This window comes from Drosophila sechellia, chromosome 3L (genome assembly GCF_004382195.2).
Source record: "Drosophila sechellia strain sech25 chromosome 3L, ASM438219v1, whole genome shotgun sequence".
NCBI classification, from domain to species: domain Eukaryota; kingdom Metazoa; phylum Arthropoda; class Insecta; order Diptera; family Drosophilidae; genus Drosophila; species Drosophila sechellia.
The window spans coordinates 23,114,942-23,138,876 of NC_045951.1; the positions used below are offsets into that span (position 1 = coordinate 23,114,942).

The 23,935-nt window shown below is 43.9% G+C and overlaps 3 protein-coding genes across 3 annotated transcripts; all 3 read right to left on the minus strand.

Moving 5' to 3' along the window:
- Positions 1–11,625: 11,625 nt before the first annotated feature.
- LOC6620695 (kelch-like protein 10) lies at positions 11,626–12,884 on the minus strand. The gene is made up of 2 exons (XM_002044863.2): positions 12,696–12,884; positions 11,626–12,633 (listed from the first exon to the last, which is right to left on the minus strand). Exons 1-2 carry the CDS (start codon positions 12,810–12,812, stop codon positions 11,647–11,649), a joined length of 1,104 nt encoding a protein of 367 aa, XP_002044899.1. The 5' UTR covers positions 12,813–12,884; the 3' UTR covers positions 11,626–11,646.
- A 3,014-nt stretch (positions 12,885–15,898) lies between these two features.
- On the minus strand, positions 15,899–18,290 carry LOC6620696 (kelch-like protein 10). Its single transcript, XM_002044862.2, has 4 exons — positions 18,084–18,290; positions 16,990–17,112; positions 16,582–16,927; positions 15,899–15,924 (listed from the first exon to the last, which is right to left on the minus strand). The coding sequence occupies exons 1-4, from the start codon at positions 18,288–18,290 to the stop codon at positions 15,899–15,901; spliced, it is 702 nt and encodes a 233-aa protein (XP_002044898.2).
- A 602-nt stretch (positions 18,291–18,892) lies between these two features.
- On the minus strand, positions 18,893–20,756 carry LOC6620697 (kelch-like protein 10). The gene is made up of 2 exons (XM_002044861.2): positions 20,588–20,756; positions 18,893–20,525 (listed from the first exon to the last, which is right to left on the minus strand). The coding sequence occupies exons 1-2, from the start codon at positions 20,702–20,704 to the stop codon at positions 19,215–19,217; spliced, it is 1,428 nt and encodes a 475-aa protein (XP_002044897.2). The 5' UTR covers positions 20,705–20,756; the 3' UTR covers positions 18,893–19,214.
- Positions 20,757–23,935: the final 3,179 nt, after the last annotated feature.

Below are 23,935 nucleotides of genomic sequence, written 5' to 3' on the forward strand. Positions count from 1 at the left end.
TACGCACACAATAGACCCGATAATTCAAACCCCAACAGGACTAGGGGTACCATTAATAATATGGAACAGGCTTCAAACGAATATACCCTTAACACTCAGCTACACAATATAGACGATGACGCAAATTTTCTACCAAGTGCCTCGAGAAACAAACAGGGTATTTAATTAAACGAGAGACCGGGTCGCCCTTACCATACATAATTATCCACCTAAATTCCGGATACCCTTTAAAATTCCTAATAGACACAGGGGCGACCATGTCATTCATTAACCCTGAATTAGTCCTAAACTCAGAACGAATTAACCTAACAAACCCAATTTCAATTAAAACCGCACTTAATGTGCACGAAGTCTTCCAAAAGACCAGAGTTCCTTTATTCAAAGAATTCTCGGATACTACATCTTATAAACTAATTCTGTTCAAATTCCATCAATTATTCGATGGATTAATCGGTATGGACATCTTACAAAGAGTAAAGGAATAGTCAATATTCAAAAATCGGTACTAGAAACTCAACACTTTAAAACTGTAATGCACATAGAACACAATACAGCCTCAGAACTCCACGTTCTAGAGGAAACTTCCAAGAATATAGTGAAGCTACCCGGTAACATTGATAACGGCGCATTCTGGTGTGAAACAACACAAATTTCCGAACACATCCTCATATCAGCAGGATTGTACCAGGCTAGGGACAACCTTAGTCTCATGGAAGTAGTCAATAAATCACGAGACAAACAGAAACTGTACCGCGACTCAGAGTTACAAGTTGAAAAGTACACCGAGAACGATTTTATTGAATTAAATGCCATATTTGAGGTCAGTGACAACATACCAAAAGACAAGACCGATATACTTACCCAACTGCGGACCGACCACTTAAACGTCGAGGAGTTTACTGCATTAAAAAACCTTTGCAAGAAATTTCCGAAACTCTTTCACCACGAGGGAGATAACCTAACCTTCTCAAATCTGGTTAAACATCAAATACAGACTACAGACGAAATCCCACTACATTCAAAACCATTCCGGTATAGCCCCGTCGAAAGACAGGAGATACAAAGACAAATCATAAAACTTCTGGAACAAGATATCATTAGACACAGCTACTCCCCTTGGGGAGCATCTATTTTACTGGTGTCAAAAAAGACCGACAACCCAAATAAAAAAAAATGGAGATTGGTAATCGACTGAATGAAAAGACCGTCAAAGGCAAATATCCCATGCCCATTATAACCTATGTTCTAGATAGGATAGGTAGAGCAAAATATTTCACAGCTCTAGATTTAGCAAGCGGATACCATCAAGTGGAGATGGATCCCAAGGACATTGACAAGACGGCCTTTTCGGCATTAGACGGACATTTTGAATTTTTAAGAATGCCTTTCGTCCTCACCAACGCCCCAGCAACCAAAGAGTGATGGACAACATACTAGCAGACCTTAACGGCAAATGTTGTCTAATTTATCTCGACGACATCATAGTCTTTTCGTCATCACTCCAGGAACATGTCAACGATCTAAAGTTAGTATTCAACAAACTAAGAAAAGCAAATCTAAAACTCCAACTGGAGAAATCAGAATTTTTCAGAAAAGAAATTGAATATCTGGGTCATGTGGTTACCGATTCCGGCATAAAACCTAACCCTCAAAAGTTACTCGCCATTAAGGCATTTCCTATACCAAAAACCCAAAAACAAATTAAATCGTTCCTGGGACTACTCGGTTACTATAGAAAATTCATAAGGGACTTCGCAGCGATCACCAAACCTCTGACTCAACAACTGAAAGGCAAAACAACAGTCAAAATAGATGAGGAATATACTAGAACTTTTGAAACTTGCAAAACGCAGCTATGCAACGACCCGATCCTTCAATACCCCGACTTCAGTAAACCTTTTATATTAACTACGGACGCTAGTAACTTCGCCATTGGGGCAGTATTGTCCCAAGGCACGCTCAACCATGATAGACCTGTGTCCTTCGCTAGCAGAACGCCATTATCTGGGCAACAAGACACTTTCGCCCCTACTTGTACGGACAGAAATTTAAGATCGTTACGGACCATAGGCCATTGACTTGGCTTATGAATTTCAAAGAGCCAAATTCAAAACTGGTCCGATGGAAACTACAATTACTGGAATATGACTATGATATAATTTAGAAGAAAGGATTTCAGAACGTGGTAGCAGACGCTCTTAGCCGTGTAAAGGCCGAAGTTAATACCAATTCCATGGCTCCTCCTGAAAACAAAGACACTTCCGATCTAATTTCCATCTCTAGCAAACCACTAAATGAATTCAACTTACAAATAGTCTTCAAGATCGCAGATAAAGCCGAAAGAGCCATTTCCGTGCCTTTCAAAAACAAAATGAGAAGAACAATATCAGAAACACATTACGATAAGGAAAATATGACTAATATTCTAAAACAGATACTTAAACCTAACAAAACGTGTGCTATCTTTGCACCCAACGAAATTTTCAAAACTATTGAGGAAACCATGACAGAATACTTTTTACCACCCAAATTATACAAGGTTATTAGATGCACGAACCTCCTAAAAGACATAACCAACCCACACGAACAAGAAGCGGAAAAACGTAAATACCACTTAGCAAACAACCACAGGGGAATAGACGAGACAGTGGCCCATTTAAAAAGATCCATATACTTCCCACTACTAAAGACCAAAATTTCACACATTATCAATGACTGCGATGTCTGCCAAACACTTAAGTACAACAGGCAGCCGCAAATACTCGAATATAGAGAAACAGAAACTCCTCGAACCCCAATGCAAATTATTCACGTAGACATTTATACGATCAACGGAAAAACAATACTAACCATAATTGATAAATTTTCTAAATTTGCGGCAGGGTATACAGTTCCATCGAGAGACAGTCTCAACACAGTAAAATCGATGAGGCACTTCCTCTCGACATTTGGAATTCCGAAAAAACTAATTTTGCGATCAAGGCCCGGAATTCTCAAACAAACTTTTTAAAGATTTCTGCGCTCAATATAACATAGAATTATACTTTACTTCATTTCAACAATCCTCGAATAATTCCCCAGTGGAAAGACTCCATTCGTCTCTAACCGAGATATACAGAATAATACTAGACAAAAGAAAGACAGAAAAACTCTCTTGTGACCACGAAGACATTTTCTTCGAAACCATGACAACCTACAACAACGCAGTTCACTCGACAACGAAATACACACCCTTCCAGATTTTCCACGGAAGACCTCACAGTATAAATCAGAACATTTCCCAAAACAACGAACACGACTACTTGCAAAAACTGAACGAATTTCGCAATACCCAAACATTAAGAAGAACATGGACGATAAAATGAAGGACAGAATAGCTAAAAGTAATGAATGAGATAGGCAGAACAGTCTTTAGAAAGGAAAACAGAAGGAACAAACTAACGCCCCGATTTACGAAACATATCGTTAAAAAGGACAAGGGGCTAACCTTTATATCACACAAATCAAGATAAAGAGAAGAACCAAATAGTAATCACAGTTATATTTTTTCAGATTATACTGCGTAACAGCACAGTTTATCAAGATTCAACAGTTGGAGGAACACGACAAGATAGCGAAGATCGACCTGGGAAACGCAAGACTGGTACAATCTTACAAACACTTACTACACAAAATCAATACAAATGACCTCCTCGAAAACACAGAAAATTTCGGAACGACAGTAAACGACTTAAGACATATAGAATTTTCTGAAGAAATAATTGACGTTTTAAAAGAAAAGGTAGACCAGCTAAAAATCAAAATTAAAGCATTAGTACCTTCAAGAAGGGAAAAAAAGAGGATTGGTGAACGGCCAACAAATAAATGATAAGTTTAACGTTGTTAGGGAAATCGAAGATCAAATTACACTAAAAATTAACCAAAAAAGTATACTTAACCAAAAAATTACCTTAAGATTCGAAAACATTACACAACACATAAACCAATAACAAACAACTATTAACAACTTCATTAAAAATTACAACAACAATATATATAAAACACTTAACGACGAACACAACCAAATACACTTACTCCAATACATTACTAGAATTAACTTTAATATAGATATTTTACAAAACCACATTAATAACATAGCGGAAAGCATTTTGCTAACTAAACTCAATATAAGACCTAAATTCATATTATCAGAAACAGAAATCGAATCCATAAACAAATTTATATCCAATCAGAACATAATAGTAGAAACCTTAGAAACTTATATTGATAAATCATACATAATATTCCATGTCAAAATACCTATAGTTAAGACACAAATTTTCCAATTAGCACACGTGGTCCCTCTGCCACTACATCAAACTAAATTCTTAATCACACCTAACTACATTTTATATAACCAAAACGACCAAGTTACGTACTTGGAAGAAAAGTGTACGAAAATACATACGACCTATATATGCGAAAGTGCTCGAGCACAAACAAACTTAATCGACATCAGCTGCATCAAAGGAATACTCCAAGGTCAAACAGCAACATGCGATATTAAAGACATCGGGCTCAAGAAATCATCAAGGAAGTGGAACAACGCCACCTCTTCATATTCAACACCGTGAGAACCAACGTCACATCCTCTTGCCGACCTCCCTTCTTAATCAATGGGTCAGTGATACCAACATTTAACAACTGCACGGTCAATATCAATGGCCTTACATATGACCATACGTTGATGGAATTCGAACAGAAAACAGAACTCTCAATAGAGTCGTTCAAGAAGATTAATATTAACAACACGTTCGATGACATAAACCTGTATAAACTTCACCTAAGGTCTCTGTCCAGCCAAGACGACCTAATTGTCATGAAAACCTCAGCAACAAACCATCTTTACACAATTTACATTTTATTTGCCTTATGAGCAGTTCATCGCTCCACTAACTCCAACACTGTTGCAATGCTGACGCAGCAGTCAGCAATGGACATCTTCATTGCGACAGTTCTGGTAAACAAAACTAGAACTGCCGCAGCAGCATTTCGGACAATGAAAACACAGCACATTCTTGTAAACATTTTAGCTTAAGTTTTTATTCGACTAATAAATTATAGTTCAGTTTATTTTGAAACACAAACCAGAGCAGTCGCTTGTTTTCTTAATTAAACTACTTGGATTAAACCATTTGGATTCAAATACATACAAGGACACACACACACTCACACACCAGCTGCAGGAGGCACTGGTAACTCGCGCGCGAAGTCGGGTGCACCGAGTCTCAAAATTTTCCGGGTCGTGGCGGCCCGACAGAGACAGGAGCGGCTGTCCCTGACGCACAATGTTGGGCCGTACTCACCAGCAGTAGGCACAGCTCCAAGAGTCCATGGATCGCCCGCCGACGACGATCTTTAGGGCCATGGGGCAGGACAGGGTGAGAGTAGCAAACAACTTTCTCTTCGCTTTTTTCTCTTCGTCCCGTGTGTTGTTGCAATGGGGTGTCGTGGCTGCCACTTGCCAGCTGATCACGCAGTCAGCTGGGATAGCAGTGCTGGTAAACGGCAAAAGCTCCCAGTTCTGGCAGCGCTGGGCGGCTGCTCGAGTCCCCAGGCATAGGTGGCGCTTTCTTCTCACTGACTAAAGCTAGCAGATACGGAAATTACCTAACGATCTGTTCACCGGGCGGCCGACGGTTATCGTTTGCAACATTCCATGGAAACCCGGAGACAGATCCATAATCGAGCAGAAGAGACAGAAGAAGAGTGTAAAAAGTCAAGGAGCAGACCGATAGCCAACCCTCCCGCGTAGGCCGCACACTATAGATCCACGGCTCTGGCGACCGAGCTAGAGCGGTATATCTCCCACCGTCGCAACTTTTTTACCCCTGCTCACCCCCCCACCAAAAGCCCACGGCGCGTCTGACCCAAAGTGGGCGGCTACGTGGCCTGTGCCTGTACTCTTGTCAGCCGGACATCAGCAAAATAAAAACCCATTCACCGTCTGAGGCAAGTTGGTCGGCATAATGGTCTGCGTCTGCGTATATCTAAAACCTGGCGAAAGGTATAAACTGTAAACCTAGCAGGAGGTATAAAAGTAATACCGAAGCGCTTGCGTAGGAAGCCGGAGGCAATCATCCTCAAGAAGACTGGTGACGCACTGAACGCAGTTAGCGAGAGTGACGCTTTGTAACCGAAGGATGGTCACGGTGTCGCATGGTCCAGGACATTCGTCCAACAATATGCTTCAGGTGCCTGGAATACGGCCACCGGGCTTCCAGCTGCAATCTAGTCGATCGCTCGGACTGCTGTCTACAGTGCGGCGAGCATGGACATAAGGCAAAGAGCTGCACATCGCCGCCTAGATGCCTGATCTGCAGCAGCGACGTGGACAAGAACCATGCGACAGGTGGCTTCGCAAGCCCCACATACAAAGCCAATACTTTAAAAGAAGCTAATAGCCGCCACTTCATACAGATAAACGTCAACCATTGCGCAGCCGCACAGAAGCTTTTGTGTTAGACATCGAGGGAGCGCAATGTGGACGTAGCGCTACTAAGTGAACCATACCTCCCTGGTGTGGGAATCTTAGGGGAGCTCCTTAATGAGCTAGATTAAATGCCACACTAACCTATCTATAGATGAGTGGGAAGCTGTACCAATGTGCGGCATTGCCTACGCAAAAATTAAAGGAGTCTACTTCTACAGCTGCTATGCTCCACCTAGCGACAGTCCAGAGCAATTCGAGGACATGCTTGGAGAGCTTGTTGACCATGCAAGTGGACGCAGACCAGCAGTCATAGGAGGTGACTTCAATGCCTGGGCTACGTAATGGGGCAGTCGGGCTCAGTCGGACTTCAAACCAAAGAGGACGAGCAGTAATCGAAGCCATGAACTTGCTAGAGCTCGTACTGCTTAATGACGGGCTCAAGCCGACGTTTAGCAACGACAGAGGTTTGTCTTTTATTGATGTCACCTTTGTCAGCAGAGTCTTAGTGGCGAACGCGAACTGGATAATGCTAGAAGACATATCGCTGAGCGATCATAACCTGATCACGTTCAATGTCCAAACGACGAGAACGATGCCCGGACTGAGTAGAAGAGCACTAGGGCCAGTATGGGACATCAGGAAACTAGGTTAGGATATGTTGGCATACCAAAGCGAACTTATGGAGACCTCAAATAGACACGCGGAGACCATGGTGACTGCGCTTATAGATGCCGAGGAAAAGGAATGCGAAACGCAAGCCCCCTGTCCACTGGTGGAGTGCTCCTTTACACCAGCTTCGGATTGATTGCATCTGGGCAAGGAGGCAAGTGCAGCGATCCAGAGGGCATCCGCACCAGCTTACAAAGCTAAGCGAGCTGAGTTCAAGAACGGCATAGCTGCAGCAAAAGCGAATGCATTCACCTGCTTACTAGCATAGACAAAGACCCTTGGGGCCTCGCCTACAAAGTAGTACGCAAAAAACCCAAAGGGGCCTGCAAATGCAGGAGGTAGCTACCGCCTTGTATGTCTGCTGGACACGCGCATAGAGCTTATCGCCGAGAGTCCCACAGGCCTTTTAAGCCAGCAGTATGGCTTCCGGAAGGAGAGAAGTACGCTCGACGCTCTCACAGCCGTTACAAATGTAGCCAAAAACGTACTCGATAGTGACCGATGGTTAGGCGGCAGTAAGGAGTACTGTGCTATCATTACGCTCGATGTCAAGAATGCATTCAACACAGCGAGATGGATCAACATCCTCGGACCAATGCGCAGCATGGGAATACCCAGATACATACGGAGTATAAGTGGGAACTATTTCAGGGACCGCGTGGTATGTAACAGAAGCGGGTCCAAGAAGGCACCAAGTCTCCGCAGGTGTTCCTCAAGGGTCGGTACTTGGAGCAAGCCCAGTGGCGTGGAGCTGCACTGCTTCGCTGACGACGTTGCGGTTACAGCGGTCGCCAAGATAATACCGGAGCTACACGACAACAGCAATATGGCGAGTGAGTGGCAAGAGAAAGTCGGCCTAGGAAATGCTGCACATAAGACCGAAGTGGTCCTTTTGAGCAGCAGAAAGACCGTTGAAAACATGCAGGTCGTAGTTAAGGGTGAAGCTATAGTCCCTGCAAGATCCCTGAAGTACCTGGGAGTCCTAAAAGATCGTAGGTTATCTTTTAAGGACCACGCAATTTATGCCAGTAGAAAAGCGGCACTGACTGCTGCAGCTCTGGCAAGAACCATGCCCAACGTGGGAGGACCCAGATTTCCGGCTAGGAGACTTCTTGCTGCTGTTACAAAGGCAACGCAGCTTTATGCTGCCCGTATATGGAGCTGTGTAACCAGTAAAGTGTCATACTTGGACAGTGCGCGTGCAGTATCTCGCACAAAGGCTCTGAGACTCATCAGAGGCTTCAGAACCATCTCGAGTGACGCAGCGCATACGCTCTCAGGTGTTATACCCATCGATCTGGAGATAAAGGGATTATACCTAGCACGAGAAGGAGTTACCCAGACTGAAATCCAAGAGTGGATCCGAGGAGCCTGGCAAACCAGGTGGCAAGAGTCGCAACGAGGTCGTTGGACGTACGTTCTTATTCCGGACCTAACTACATGGGGTGAGTGTGAGCACATAGTGGTGGACTACCACTTGACCCAGTTCCTCACGGACCATGGATGCTTCCGAGGGTACCTATTTAGGTTTCGCAAAGTGGATACTTCCCAGTGTCTCAATTGCACAGATGCAGTGGAAACAGCAGAATACATTCTTCTGCACTGCTGCAGGTTCGTCGCGGAGAAGGCCCAGCTGGAGTCATTCGCTGGGGCACCTCTCAGCCCGAGAGGCCTGCTTGCTGCTATGATGGCGGACATATTCGTATGGCAGGCGGTACACGAGATAATCGTCACTATGATGAAGCGTATTCGTATGGACGAGATGGCCAACAGGATTGTTGGATAAGGAGTACTCCGTGTGGTGGCGGGACAAGAATACTACCACAGTGCGCTCGGCTTGTCGTAAAAGGCGACTGAAGAGTGAAGAGTCAAGGAGGTGGACCAAAAGGGAAGACTAATAAGAAGACGGAGTGCGGCTTGTCTCAACACCCTGGTGCTTGACAAGGACATGTACACGAGCGGAGGTTTTTTTTAGTAGGTTTTTTTTTTTAGGGTTATGAATCGTGCATGCCATCTACGGTCCGGTAGGTGGTATCTTTAGAAGATTTCATTTTCCTTATATATATATAAAAAAAAAAAATAAAAAAAAACACACTACCACCACTCACGCAGTGGAGCTGATGAGGCAGCTGAAGGCCGCGTGCGACGCCAGCATGCAAACGAGCAGGACGCATAGCCGACAAAGAGCCCCTGTCTACTGGTGGAACCAGGAGATAGAGACGGCTCGTCGTGAGTGCCTCTCCGCCAGACGTCGCTTTCAACGCGCTAGAGGTCCGGAGTCCTTTGCCGAACGTCAATCCGAGTACAGAGCCCACAGAAAAGCACTTAAGATAGCCATAAGGGAGAGCAAGCGGAAATGCTTCCTTGACCTCGACCACGTCGAAGCCGACGCCACTGTCAGCAGTGAGGAGATCCTTGAGTTGGCAAAACTGCTGAAGGACGGCAAGGCCCCCGGACCCAAGTTGCTGGAAGATACAAAAGCTGTTGCTCCTCTCAAAACCAGGGAAGCCACCAGAGGAGCCTTCATCGTTCCGGCCGATATGCCTCATCGATGGAACTGGCAAACTACTGAAGAAACTGGTGTGCATTCGGCTAGAGAGGGCTATCGCCGACGCGGGTGACTTCTCTCGGTCCCAGTTTGGCTTCAGGAGAAGACGGTCCACCGTCGACGCTGTCAATAGAGTGGTCGAAGTAGCGGCCCAAGCAATCGAGAGCACCAGATGGAAGGGGAGTAGCAAAGAGTACTGCCTCATGGTCACACTAGACATCCTTCAACACAGCGAGGTGGGACCGGATCCTAGAAGCACTAATTGGCTTCAGCGTCCCAGCCTTCCTAGTCAGGATCATCCGCAGCTACTTTTTTGATCGGGTCCTACTGTGCGAGTCGTCGGAAGGAGTCTTCAGGCTCGGATCAACGGTGGAGTCCCGCAAGGCTCGGTTCTCGGCCCGCTTCTGTGGAATACCATGTATGACGGAATACTTCGCGTACCGCTGGTCGTGAGGAGCGAGATCGTAGACTTCGCGGACGACGTGGCCTTGCTCGGTGATGACAAGCATCACGCCAAGGCGGAGGAGAAGTGTAACCCAAACATCAGGGCCATTAAACATTGGCTCAGCTCAATGGGGATAGAGTTGGCGCTGGAGAAGACGGAGGTTGTCCTGATTAGCTCCAGGAAGGCAGTGGAGACGGCCACTGTCGAAGTAGGCAGTACCACGGTGTCCTTCTCTCGGGCAATTAAGTTCCTGGGAGTCATGATAGACACCAGACTTTCGTTCCGTGAACACGTAGCCTACGCTGGCTTGAAAGCAGCAGGAGTAAATCGGGCGCTATGAACCAAAACAGGCGAGTAGACGACTGCTGACGAGCGTCACCCAAGCGACCATGCTATATGCCGTCCCGGTGTGGGCAAAAGCGCTGGGAACCGAAAGCTACGCCCAGGGCCTAAATGCTACCCACAGACTGTCGGCACTACGTATCTTCTGCGCCTTCAGAACAGTATCCAAAGCGGCGGCATTGGTGATCGCAGGAATACCGCCTTTAGACCTGTTAGCGCAGGAAAACAAAGTGGTCTTTAACCAAACCCACGGTAGAAGCCTCTCCCCCTGCGTCAAGAGGGCAATACGAGCAGAAGCAAGGCAGCACACCCTGGAGACATGGCAGCACAGGTGGAACAACGAGCTTAAGGTCGCTGGACGTAGCAGCTGACTCCCAACCTTAAGCCATGGTTAGAACGGAAGCATGGCGAAATAACGTTCCACCTAACGTAGCTGATCAGCGGGTACGGTTGCTTTCGCAGCTATCTGAAGCGCTTTGGACATGAGGAGGCGGACGATTGCCCATGGTGCGGAAGTGGACCGAGCGAAACAGCTGAGCACGTTCTCTTCTCGTGCGATAAATACGCTAGGAAACGGAGCTCACTGGAAACCGTACTTGGCAGCAGACTGAATGCGGACAACCTAGTCCCATTCATGCTGCAGGGGGAGGCGGAATGGCAAGCGGTCATCAGCTTCGCCGCAGCGATAACCTCCGAGCTCAGAAGAGCCGAGAGTGCCAGGAGGGTCCACGAGTGAGAAAATCCTGATCGTCCTCGCGAAGCAATGCTTCACGGCCATACCGCGGGGGGTCCTGGATTTGCCCTCCTTACTGTTACGTTGTTAAATAGTTAATGTTTATTATGTTCAATAAACGAATTACAAAAAAAAAAAAAAAACACACACACAGCGCGCGAGTTACCACTACACATTCCCCACTCCCCTGAAACCGCCCAGATTCTGCTGAATGACAACGGCATCAAGGCCACAACAACAACAACTCAGTAGTCCACATACATGAATAAACACATATAACATGTTACACACACACTTTGAGCATACATGGTCTCGAACATTCTAGGAATAGATTTCACCATAACGATAATGTTGCATCAGCCTCTAATTGTTCGTTTATTGGTCAGTTTATTTGTAGCTTTGAAAGGACTGTTATAACGAGGCGTTGTAGCCGATGCCTAGCGCAGTTTCGGCGTTTTTTTTTTTTTTTTTTTTTTTTTCAGTATTAGGCGATCCCGCTCTTTGTGTATATAGTCTCGCTTGTTTGGGAGCCCAGCTCTGTTATTGGCAGACAAGGCGGAACGAACAATGTTCATATCTGTGGCTTCCATCCATTCGTCTGTTTCGGCTACATAGCATTCCGTATGAGAGATCGTTGAGACGCCGTTAAAGCCGCCTATAGCGAAAATCATATCGTCTATAATCTCAAGCCCGAAGTTACTGCGAGAGTGGTTCATTTCACGAATGAAGTGCCAAGTTTGCGTGTCCGGATCAAAGCGTTCTCCGGTAGATAGACGCGCTGTTCCGTTAAAGCCGCCGATAACGTAAAGCTGGTTTCTAAAGGCCACGCAGCTCACTCCAGACCGACGATGATTCATGTTAGGTATTCTAGTCCAAATGTTGGTTACAGGGTCATAATACTCGGCGCTGTCTAGGCATTCCTGGCCGTTAAATCCCCCTGTAGCATATATGCGTTCTTGCAAAGTACAGGCGCTGGCATCAGAGCGTTGCATGTTCATTGGCGGGATAACGGACCACTGGTTGGTCCTTGGATTATACCGCTCCACAGTGTTCAGTCGGTTATGCCCGTCGTAGCCGCCGATTGCATATATCATACCATTTAGCTCTGTTACACTTACGTAGCAGCGCCTGCAATGCATCGGTGCGATTTCGTTCCATTTTTTTTTAACCGCGTCAAAAACTCGGCATGTGTTGAAATACTCTACGCCATCATATCCGCCAATCGAGAATATTTTGAAACCAAGCACTGCGGTTCCATGATACGCTCGGGGACCAGCAGGATCCTCTGCGTTAATGGTTACCCATCTGTCTGCCCTCGTGTCATAAGTCTCGATGCAACCTTTAGAGGTGCCACCGCTCCAGCCGCCTATCGCAAAGATGACTTCGTGCGGTAGCCTTGGCATTGCCAGTGGTGGAGTGGTAAGCTTGGGTTAAATATAAAAATATAGTGTTGTATTGGTAGAAAGTGAAAAAAAATTAACATTACCTCGTCTGCCTGAGGATTCAAAAAGTCCAGGTCGTACATAAATTTAAAGGTGTCAACGATCAGTGGCTTAGCGGCTTCACATTCCAAGACGTATGGGTGTTCCTTAACCTCCTCCATGAAGCACTATAAATTGATAACCAATATGATATATTCTGAATTAATAAACAAAATTAAGAAACACGACAGTGCACTAACACTTGGATAAGAATAATTTAATGAAACAGTTAGTTGGAGTGCGAAGCAGAAATTTAAAAAAAATCTCATGGCATGTCGATTGAAATTGGCGATGAAAATACTACAATCGAAAAATTTTCTAAAGTTTGTGCGAGAGGGCTGTTTTTGGCTTGTGGGCAATGAAGTGGGCCTGTTTAGCGTGTCGATAAAAATTAGAAAGACAAATAATAAAACAACAACAAGAAAAACGTAAAGGCAGTAAGCTAAAACGGGCGGAGGAGGTCACAATTTGCTAGAACGCATGGAGAAAGTGACGGTTAATGAAAACAGACAGTGAGGAGGTGTGGGGCAGTGAGACAGAAGGAATGACGAGCACTGCAAGCGAAGATCCATCCTCGGAGCAGGAAAAACAAGGACTTGGTATGGTTAGAAGTGACAGGGGAGTTTCAGGACGAGCGTTGGCTTAAGCTAGTGGACCAAGGAAAACAGTTTGTTACAAAATGCGGTTAGTGACAGTGCAGCCGGCCATTGCTATTAAAGTTGTCAAAAGGCAGCTTTGAGGTTCAAACTCGTGTTCCAGCGCATTTCGTCAAAGGGGTTAGAGTGAAAATCGTGCTTGACCCCGCATGGGAAAGGTTGGCCTCTTGATCCCTCGAAATTGAGTCGAAAATTTATTAAATACGAGCTACGCAACGCATGTTTACCAGGACAGAAAAATTTTAGGAAATTAATTAAGCTTCTAGAAAGGAAAGGAAGTGTACAATGAAAAGAAATGGAAATATATAAATATATAAATGGAAATTTATAAGTTTTCGAGAACTGGCAAATTATACGAAGAAATATTTAGCAGCTTATTAAAAAATTTTATAATTATCTAGCGGTCATGAATTAATAAGTTTATAGAATTCCTTAGAAATGTTTAGCTGGATAGAAGTGGTAAACACTACTTATTTACTCGGCAGATGATTCTGTGGTTTTAAGGGCGCAAAAGGGATCACCTGAGTAAGACTCGAAGATGGTGATCATGGATTGGGCGGTTCCAGATAACATAACAACGCCTCTCATTACCGAATTCCTCTTCTGTCAACTTTATCGAAAGATATACTTATATAATTAATATTATAATAATTTATATATGAGTAAAAAATATGAATGAATATAGCTAAGTAAAGTATATGAAATTAGGAATAAAGCTTAAATAATAAGGATGCGTTTCAAAATTGAATACTTAACCGCGAGAGTAACCTCGTACAAGGGATTGCAATTACAATCCTGGTAGTTATTTGAGGGTTTGTTTTGAATTTTATTTCTCAAAATACTTCCTAGTGTACAATTTGTTGCTGCTGTGAAACCCCTGCGTCTGCGGTTTTGCCCGGATACCCCATCCAGTGCTTTCGTCTGTTTCTGCTGAATCCTGGTTGATGACTTCGCTACGCTCTGTGTACGGGTCGAACGTTCCATATATTGGGTCACTGCTCGTGGGTGTTTCGGGGGAGGTGAACGCAGGCTTGTGCCGTCACCCATAACTCCTCCCCCTCAAAACGGAACTAAGGCCATAGGGACGAACTGTAGGCTGAATGGTACCTTTTTGTGGACAAAATTAATAAATTCAAACGGAGAGAGATATTTATTTTGTGTTTTTGTATTGTGTTACACTAGCCCATATCTTATATAATACCAAAAATTGTGAGCTAAAAAAAACAACCGAATGCGTGATTAGTGATTGCTTATTAAATTATTTTTCAAAAAATAACCACAAAAAAAATAAAAATATAGAGTGAGTCGAGTTTCCCGACTATCAGATACTCATTACTCTGCTAGTGTGAATGCGAACGCGAAATTTGTTCATTTTTCTTGGATCTCAATAGATATTGGGGAAAAAATGAGAAAAAATATACAAACTGTTCCAAAGTGTGGGCCTGACGGCCCGATTCGGCAAATCGATAGAAATTAGAAAGTCTAATAAATATATGAATAAATATCAACACATTTTTCAAAAGTGTGTACGTTTCTTACGTGGCAACTTGGGCTAACAATCTTGCGCTGCGTCTATGCCTCTAGATTCTGTATTCCGAATCTCACCCTTCTGTTTTTTTTAGTTCTAGTTTTATATTTTGAAATCAGTTATGTCGTTATGTATATAATTAACTTGGAACTTACCTAAAACCATACTCAACCAAAATTGCATAAATAGAGATATAATAATAATATAATAATCCCCCTAATAATAGAGGGAGATAACATAATAAAAGCTTTTTTTTCCCCTGCTCACCATCCCACACCCACCCACGCACGGCAAGAGCAGATGCTAGCCAACAGACCACCCCTAAGCGCCCATTCAGCCACGAAGAACCAAGCAAGGGTAAGGATAGCCCTAAGCCAAAGGACGCGTGGCCTTGCTCGTTGTTGACAAGCATCCCGGCAAGGCGGACGAGAAGTGTAACCTAAACATCAGGGCCATTGAACAATGGCTCAGCTCAATGAGGCTAGAGCTGGCGCCGGAGAAGACGGAGGCTGACCTGATTAGCTCTAGGAAGGCAGTGGAGACGGCCACTGTTGAAGTAGGCAGTACCACGGTGTCCTTCTCTCGGGAAATTAAGTACCTGGGAGTCATGATAGGCACCAGGCTTTCGTTCCGTGAACACCTAGCCTACGCTAGCTCGAAAGCAGCAGGAGTAAATCGGGCGCTATAAACCAAATTGTTGAACACCCGAGCCCCAAAACAGGCGAGTAGACGGCTACTGATGAGCGTCACCAAAGCGACCATGCTATATGCCGTAACGGTGTGGGCAAAAGCGCTGGGAACCGAAAGCTACGTCCAGGGCCTAAATGCTACCCTAAATGCTACCCAGGGCCTAAATGCTACAGACTGTCGGCACTATGTATCTGCTGCGCCTTCAGAACAGTGTCCAACGCGGCGGCATTGTTGATCGCAGGAATACCGCCTCTATACCTATTAGCGCAGGAAAACAAAAGAGAGAGAGAGTGCGTTTATTGGTCAGTTTACATTTGTAGCTTTGAAAGGACCGTTATAACGAGGCGTTGTAGCCGATGCCTAGCGCAGTTTCGGCGTTAGGCAAAAGAAGTTTTTGCTACGCATTGTCACTTGCATTGTGATGGTACGAAGTGACACACTTAAAACCGGAAAATTAACTCTACACCTTAAATGAAATTTTTCAAATAAAATAAGAAGTCATATTCATTTGTTACCTAATCTGTGATCGGAATTAAAACATATAATTTAACCAACTGTCCACGTGGAGCTTCGGCCCATCTATAACTCGCTCGCGAAGTCGGGTGCACCGAGTTGGCGCTCCTGGAAAATCTCAACATTTTCCGGGTCGCGGCAACTTGATGGAGACAGGAGCGGCTGTCTCTAACACACAATGTTGTCCCGTGTACTCACCGGCAGTAGGCATAGCTCCAAGTGGCCATGGATCGCCCGCTGGCGTCGATCTTCAGGGCCATGGGGCAGGAAAGGGTGAGAGAAGCAACAAACATTTATCTTCACTATTTTCTCTGCGTCCCTTTGTTGTTGCCTTTTGGTGTCATGGCTGCCACCACGTAGACTTGTCGGTCACGCCAGCTGATTACGCAGTCAGCTGAGATAGCAGTGCTGGTTAACGGCTAAAAATCCCCGGCTTGGCAGCGCTGGTCGGATGCACGAGTCCCCAGGCATAGGTGGCGCTTTTTTCTCGGTGGATGTACTCACTGACAAAAGCTAACAGCTTTTTTAGCTCTGTTACACTTACGTAGCAGCGCCTGCAATGCATCGGTGCGATTTCGTTCCATTTTTTTTTAACCGTGTCAAAAACTCGGCATGTGTTGAAATACTCTACGCCATCATATCCGCCAATCGAGAATATTTTGAAACCAAGCACTGCGGTTCCATGATACGCTCGGGGACCAGCAGGAACCTCTGCGTTAATGGTTACCCATCTGTCTGCCCTCGTGTCATAAGTCTCGATGCAACCTTTAGAGGTGCCACCGCTCCAGCCGCCTATCGCAAAGATGACTTCGTGCGGTAGCCTTGGCATTGCCAGTGGTGGAGTGGTAAGCTTGGGTTAAATATAAAAATATAGTGTTGTATTGGTAGAAAGTGAAAAAAAATTAACATTACCTCGTCTGCCTGAGGATTCAAAAAGTCCAGGTCGTACATAAATTTAAAGGTGTCAACGATCAGTGGCTTAGCGGCTTCACATCCCAAGACGTATGGGTGTTCCTTAACCTCCTCCATGAAGCACTATAAATTGATAAATAAATTAATCAATAATCTTAATAAACAAAATTAAGAAACACGACAGTGTACTAACACTTGGATAAGAATAATTTAATGAAACAGTTAGTTGGAGTGCGAAGCAGAAATTTAAAAAAAATCTCTTGGCATGTCGATTGAAATTGGCGATGAAAATACTACAATCGTAAAATTTTCTAAAGTTTGTGCGAGAGGGCTGTTTTTGGCTTGTGGGCAATGAAGTGGGCCTGTTTAGCGTGTCGATAAAAATTAGAAAGACAAATAATAAAACAACAACAAGAAAAACGTAAAGGCAGTAAGCTAAAACGGGCGGAGGAGGTCACAATTTGCTAGAACGCATGGAGAAAGTGACGGTTAATGAAAACAGACAGTGAGACAGAAGGAATGACGAGCACTGCAAGCGAAGATCCATCCTCGGAGCAGGAAAAACAAGGACTTGGTATGGTTAGAAGTGACAGGGGAGTTTCAGGACGAGCGTTGGCGTAAGTAAGACCAAGGAAAACATTTTTTTACAAAATGCGGTTAGTAAATGTCAACTCTCTGGAGCTTCTAGAGTTTGTTTTGTAACGGCGACAGAAGCGTTATGACAAATATATACATTTCGGCCTTAAAGTATGCACTTTAATTATATAATGCCAATTATATAATTATATAATTATATACCGGACCGGTATTACCGGTTGAAGATGCGTCGGTGTAATCGACATTGAGCGGCACTCTCTCCGACCAGAGGAGCCCAAAGTGAATTTAATTAATCTGTTCAATTCATTCGCTGTCCTAACTCATACATAGGCCGAATGATGTTCAGCTATCGGTAACCAACTAAAATCAACTCAATCATTCGAAATTTCTATTCATTTCAGTTTTATTTTTTTTGAAAAAAAATATATATATATTACTTGGACCAAGTTCGCACTTCACTTCGCCGCTACAGAATTGAGCCAGCTTTGGGAACTTACCCGTCCACCAGATGATCCCAATCCATCATCTCTGAGGCGATCTCGATAACGCCGGTGAGTTCCAAGCATATAAGTAGCCGAGCGCAGGGGACACTTTCGTTGGATTAGGAGTCTTCTGGGTAAACTTCCCTTGACTCCCGTAGATTCCTTTGCTATTCCGAAGGCGTCGACCGCCACAATTGGCGATACGTATGTAAATACGCCCATGTAGTGCAGTCTAAGCACCAACAATTGCTTCCTAAACTTTCTACTTTGACCTGTATAAAAGCACGCGACGATCAATATTAGATTAGTCCATAATTATATAAAATAATATTATATACGTTTATTTAAGCAAGAGAACGCACCAGAATGAGTAATGAGTATTCACTGTAGGGGAGATGGAGCAGTCATAGTCGTCTGGAGGGACGCCGACGTATTGATAATGGATGATGTCCGGAAAACCCTCCGAACATCCTAGGCAGGGTGGGTGCACATGGTCAAAACATCTGCGGCACCACTTTTCGTCGTTTAAAATGAATTCTTTTGCTTACCTTTTTCTGTTTGTCTGCTTATAAGTGATCGTAGGTATGTACGGCCGTAAGGCGTCGATAGCTCTCGATGCTTATGTTGCGAGCTGTGTGGCACGGGAAATACTCCGCCGTGGGAAAAGACTGAGCTAGCGGCATGCCACTAATGAAAGAAATCAGTTCGTAAAAACCCTTTGTTTCTTTTTTTTCATGGCTCAAACCAAAATGTTTTATTTCGGAAATTACTAAGAAGGTTACCGTTGGAAACTGAGAAATAATAAAATATTTTTTTTTGTGCATTCTGGTTTTCTGCAAATTAGTAATGCTTTATTTAAAATATTGCGATAAATTTTGATGTAAACTTGAGTTATTTTGATTGTGTAATTTCTTTATAATTTAATTTAAAATTCAAAGTTCCAAGTCTGATATTCTTAATTTGGTAATTTGGCAAAAGCATACATAACCTTGTTTTTTTTCTTCGTGTAAATGTTTCGAAAAATGGGTTTAACGGACGTGGGTTTATAAGGCTGAAGAAATCTTGCCACACGCTAACGCTTTATCTGCACTCTTATGAAAAATGTGTATTTTTTTTGGTATCCGAGCAAGATTTTGACGCCAACTCCTATGTACGACGACGAATTTCATGATGCGAGCCATGACGTTGGTTTCGCAGTTGCACACGAATCCGCCTATTGTTGGCCGCGATACCGCGATCCTCCATTACTCTATTAAGTTGAACAGTGGACACCAATTGAGATTGACCTGGTATCGTTTCAGCAGCAATTGCTGGGTTTAGAAGCCCTACAGACGGTGGTATAGTCCGGGTTATGCGTGCTGATTGCACTTGCTCATCAGTCTCATCTACTTCATCAGGACTTTCGTAGTCATCCATGGCTCTGTTATTGTTTCCAACTAACATCTGCGAGGCATTGCCGTGTCCTATATTCTCCCGAGCCATGGCGGTTGCCATAAGACGCTGACGCCGCTCCTCCATTAGGCGATCCCGCTCTTTGTGTATATAGTCTCGCTTGTTTGGGAGCCCAGCTATGTTATTGGCAGACAAGGCGGAACGAACAATGTTCATATCTGTGGCTTCCATCCATTCGTCTGTTTCGGCTACATAGCATTCCGTATGAGAGATCGTTGAGACGCCGTTAAAGCCGCCTATAGCGAAAATCATATCGTCTATAATCTCAAGCCCGAAGTTACTGCGAGAGTGGTTCATTTCACGAATGAAGTGCCAAGTTTGCGTGTCCGGATCAAAGCGTTCTCCGGTAGATAGACGCGCTGTTCCGTTAAAGCCGCCGATAACGTAAAGCTGGTTTCTAAAGGCCACGCAGCTCACTCCAGACCGACGATGATTCATGTTAGGTATTCTAGTCCAAATGTTGGTTACAGGGTCATAATACTCGGCGCTGTCTAGGCATTCCTGGCCGTTAAATCCCCCTGTAGCATATATGCGTTCTTGCAAAGTACAGGCGCTGGCATCAGAGCGTTGCATGTTCATTGGCGGGATAACGGACCACTGGTTGGTCCTTGGATTATACCGCTCCACAGTGTTCAGTCGGTTATGCCCGTCGTAGCCGCCGATTGCATATATCATACCATTTAGCTCTGTTACACTTACGTAGCAGCGCCTGCAATGCATCGGTGCGATTTCGTTCCATTTTTTTTTAACCGCGTCAAAAACTCGGCATGTGTTGAAATACTCTACGCCATCATATCCGCCAATCGAGAATATTTTGAAACCAAGCACTGCGGTTCCATGATACGCTCGGGGACCAGCAGGATCCTCTGCGTTAATGGTTACCCATCTGTCTGCCCTCGTGTCATAAGTCTCGATGCAACCTTTAGAGGTGCCACCGCTCCAGCCGCCTATCGCAAAGATGACTTCGTGCGGTAGCCTTGGCATTGCCAGTGGTGGAGTGGTAAGCTTGGGTTAAATATAAAAATATAGTGTTGTATTGGTAGAAAGTGAAAAAAAATTAACATTACCTCGTCTGCCTGAGGATTCAAAAAGTCCAGGTCGTACATAAATTTAAAGGTGTCAACGATCAGTGGCTTAGCGGCTTCACATTCCAAGACGTATGGGTGTTCCTTAACCTCCTCCATGAAGCACTATAAATTGATAACCAATATGATATATTCTGAATTAATAAACAAAATTAAGAAACACGACAGTGCACTAACACTTGGATAAGAATAATTTAATGAAACAGTTAGTTGGAGTGCGAAGCAGAAATTTAAAAAAAATCTCATGGCATGTCGATTGAAATTGGCGATGAAAATACTACAATCGAAAAATTTTCTAAAGTTTGTGCGAGAGGGCTGTTTTTGGCTTGTGGGCAATGAAGTGGGCCTGTTTAGCGTGTCGATAAAAATTAGAAAGACAAATAATAAAACAACAACAAGAAAAACGTAAAGGCAGTAAGCTAAAACGGGCGGAGGAGGTCACAATTTGCTAGAACGCATGGAGAAAGTGACGGTTAATGAAAACAGACAGTGAGGAGGTGTGGGGCAGTGAGACAGAAGGAATGACGAGCACTGCAAGCGAAGATCCATCCTCGGAGCAGGAAAAACAAGGACTTGGTATGGTTAGAAGTGACAGGGGAGTTTCAGGACGAGCGTTGGCTTAAGCTAGTGGACCAAGGAAAACAGTTTGTTACAAAATGCGGTTAGTGACAGTGCAGCCGGCCATTGCTATTAAAGTTGTCAAAAGGCAGCTTTGAGGTTCAAACTCGTGTTCCAGCGCATTTCGTCAAAGGGGTTAGAGTGAAAATCGTGCTTGACCCCGCATGGGAAAGGTTGGCCTCTTGATCCCTCGAAATTGAGTCGAAAATTTATTAAATACGAGCTACGCAACGCATGTTTACCAGGACAGAAAAATTTTAGGAAATTAATTAAGCTTCTAGAAAGGAAAGGAAGTGTACAATGAAAAGAAATGGAAATATATAAATATATAAATGGAAATTTATAAGTTTTCGAGAACTGGCAAATTATACGAAGAAATATTTAGCAGCTTATTAAAAAATTTTATAATTATCTAGCGGTCATGAATTAATAAGTTTATAGAATTCCTTAGAAATGTTTAGCTGGATAGAAGTGGTAAACACTACTTATTTACTCGGCAGATGATTCTGTGGTTTTAAGGGCGCAAAAGGGATCACCTGAGTAAGACTCGAAGATGGTGATCATGGATTGGGCGGTTCCAGATAACATAACAACGCCTCTCATTACCGAATTCCTCTTCTGTCAACTTTATCGAAAGATATACTTATATAATTAATATTATAATAATTTATATATGAGTAAAAAATATGAATGAATATAGCTAAGTAAAGTATATGAAATTAGGAATAAAGCTTAAATAATAAGGATGCGTTTCAAAATTGAATACTTAACCGCGAGAGTAACCTCGTACAAGGGATTGCAATTACAATCCTGGTAGTTATTTGAGGGTTTGTTTTGAATTTTATTTCTCAAAATACTTCCTAGTGTACAATTTGTTGCTGCTGTGAAACCCCTGCGTCTGCGGTTTTGCCCGGATACCCCATCCAGTGCTTTCGTCTGTTTCTGCTGAATCCTGGTTGATGACTTCGCTACGCTCTGTGTACGGGTCGAACGTTCCATATATTGGGTCACTGCTCGTGGGTGTTTCGGGGGAGGTGAACGCAGGCTTGTGCCGTCACCCATAACTCCTCCCCCTCAAAACGGAACTAAGGCCATAGGGACGAACTGTAGGCTGAATGGTACCTTTTTGTGGACAAAATTAATAAATTCAAACGGAGAGAGATATTTATTTTGTGTTTTTGTATTGTGTTACACTAGCCCATATCTTATATAATACCAAAAATTGTGAGCTAAAAAAAACAACCGAATGCGTGATTAGTGATTGCTTATTAAATTATTTTTCAAAAAATAACCACAAAAAAAATAAAAATATAGAGTGAGTCGAGTTTCCCGACTATCAGATACTCATTACTCTGCTAGTGTGAATGCGAACGCGAAATTTGTTCATTTTTCTTGGATCTCAATAGATATTGGGGAAAAAATGAGAAAAAATATACAAACTGTTCCAAAGTGTGGGCCTGACGGCCCGATTCGGCAAATCGATAGAAATTAGAAAGTCTAATAAATATATGAATAAATATCAACACATTTTTCAAAAGTGTGTACGTTTCTTACGTGGCAACTTGGGCTAACAATCTTGCGCTGCGTCTATGCCTCTAGATTCTGTATTCCGAATCTCACCCTTCTGTTTTTTTTAGTTCTAGTTTTATATTTTGAAATCAGTTATGTCGTTATGTATATAATTAACTTGGAACTTACCTAAAACCATACTCAACCAAAATTGCATAAATAGAGATATAATAATAATATAATAATCCCCCTAATAATAGAGGGAGATAACATAATAAAAGCTTTTTTTTCCCCTGCTCACCATCCCACACCCACCCACGCACGGCAAGAGCAGATGCTAGCCAACAGACCACCCCTAAGCGCCCATTCAGCCACGAAGAACCAAGCAAGGGTAAGGATAGCCCTAAGCCAAAGGACGCGTGGCCTTGCTCGTTGTTGACAAGCATCCCGGCAAGGCGGACGAGAAGTGTAACCAAAACATCAGGGCCATTGAACAATGGCTCAGCTCAATGAGGCTAGAGCTGGCGCCGGAGAAGACGGAGGCTGACCTGATTAGCTCTAGGAAGGCAGTGGAGACGGCCACTGTTGAAGTAGGCAGTACCACGGTGTCCTTCTCTCGGGAAATTAAGTACCTGGGAGTCATGATAGGCACCAGGCTTTCGTTCCGTGAACACCTAGCCTACGCTAGCTCGAAAGCAGCAGGAGTAAATCGGGCGCTATAAACCAAATTGTTGAACACCCGAGCCCCAAAACAGGCGAGTAGACGGCTACTGATGAGCGTCACCAAAGCGACCATGCTATATGCCGTAACGGTGTGGGCAAAAGCGCTGGGAACCGAAAGCTACGTCCAGGGCCTAAATGCTACCCTAAATGCTACCCAGGGCCTAAATGCTACAGACTGTCGGCACTATGTATCTGCTGCGCCTTCAGAACAGTGTCCAACGCGGCGGCATTGTTGATCGCAGGAATACCGCCTCTATACCTATTAGCGCAGGAAAACAAAAGAGAGAGAGAGTGCGTTTATTGGTCAGTTTACATTTGTAGCTTTGAAAGGACCGTTATAACGAGGCGTTGTAGCCGATGCCTAGCGCAGTTTCGGCGTTAGGCAAAAGAAGTTTTTGCTACGCATTGTCACTTGCATTTTGATGGTACGAAGTGACACACTTAAAACCGGAAAATTAACTCTACACCTTAAATGAAATT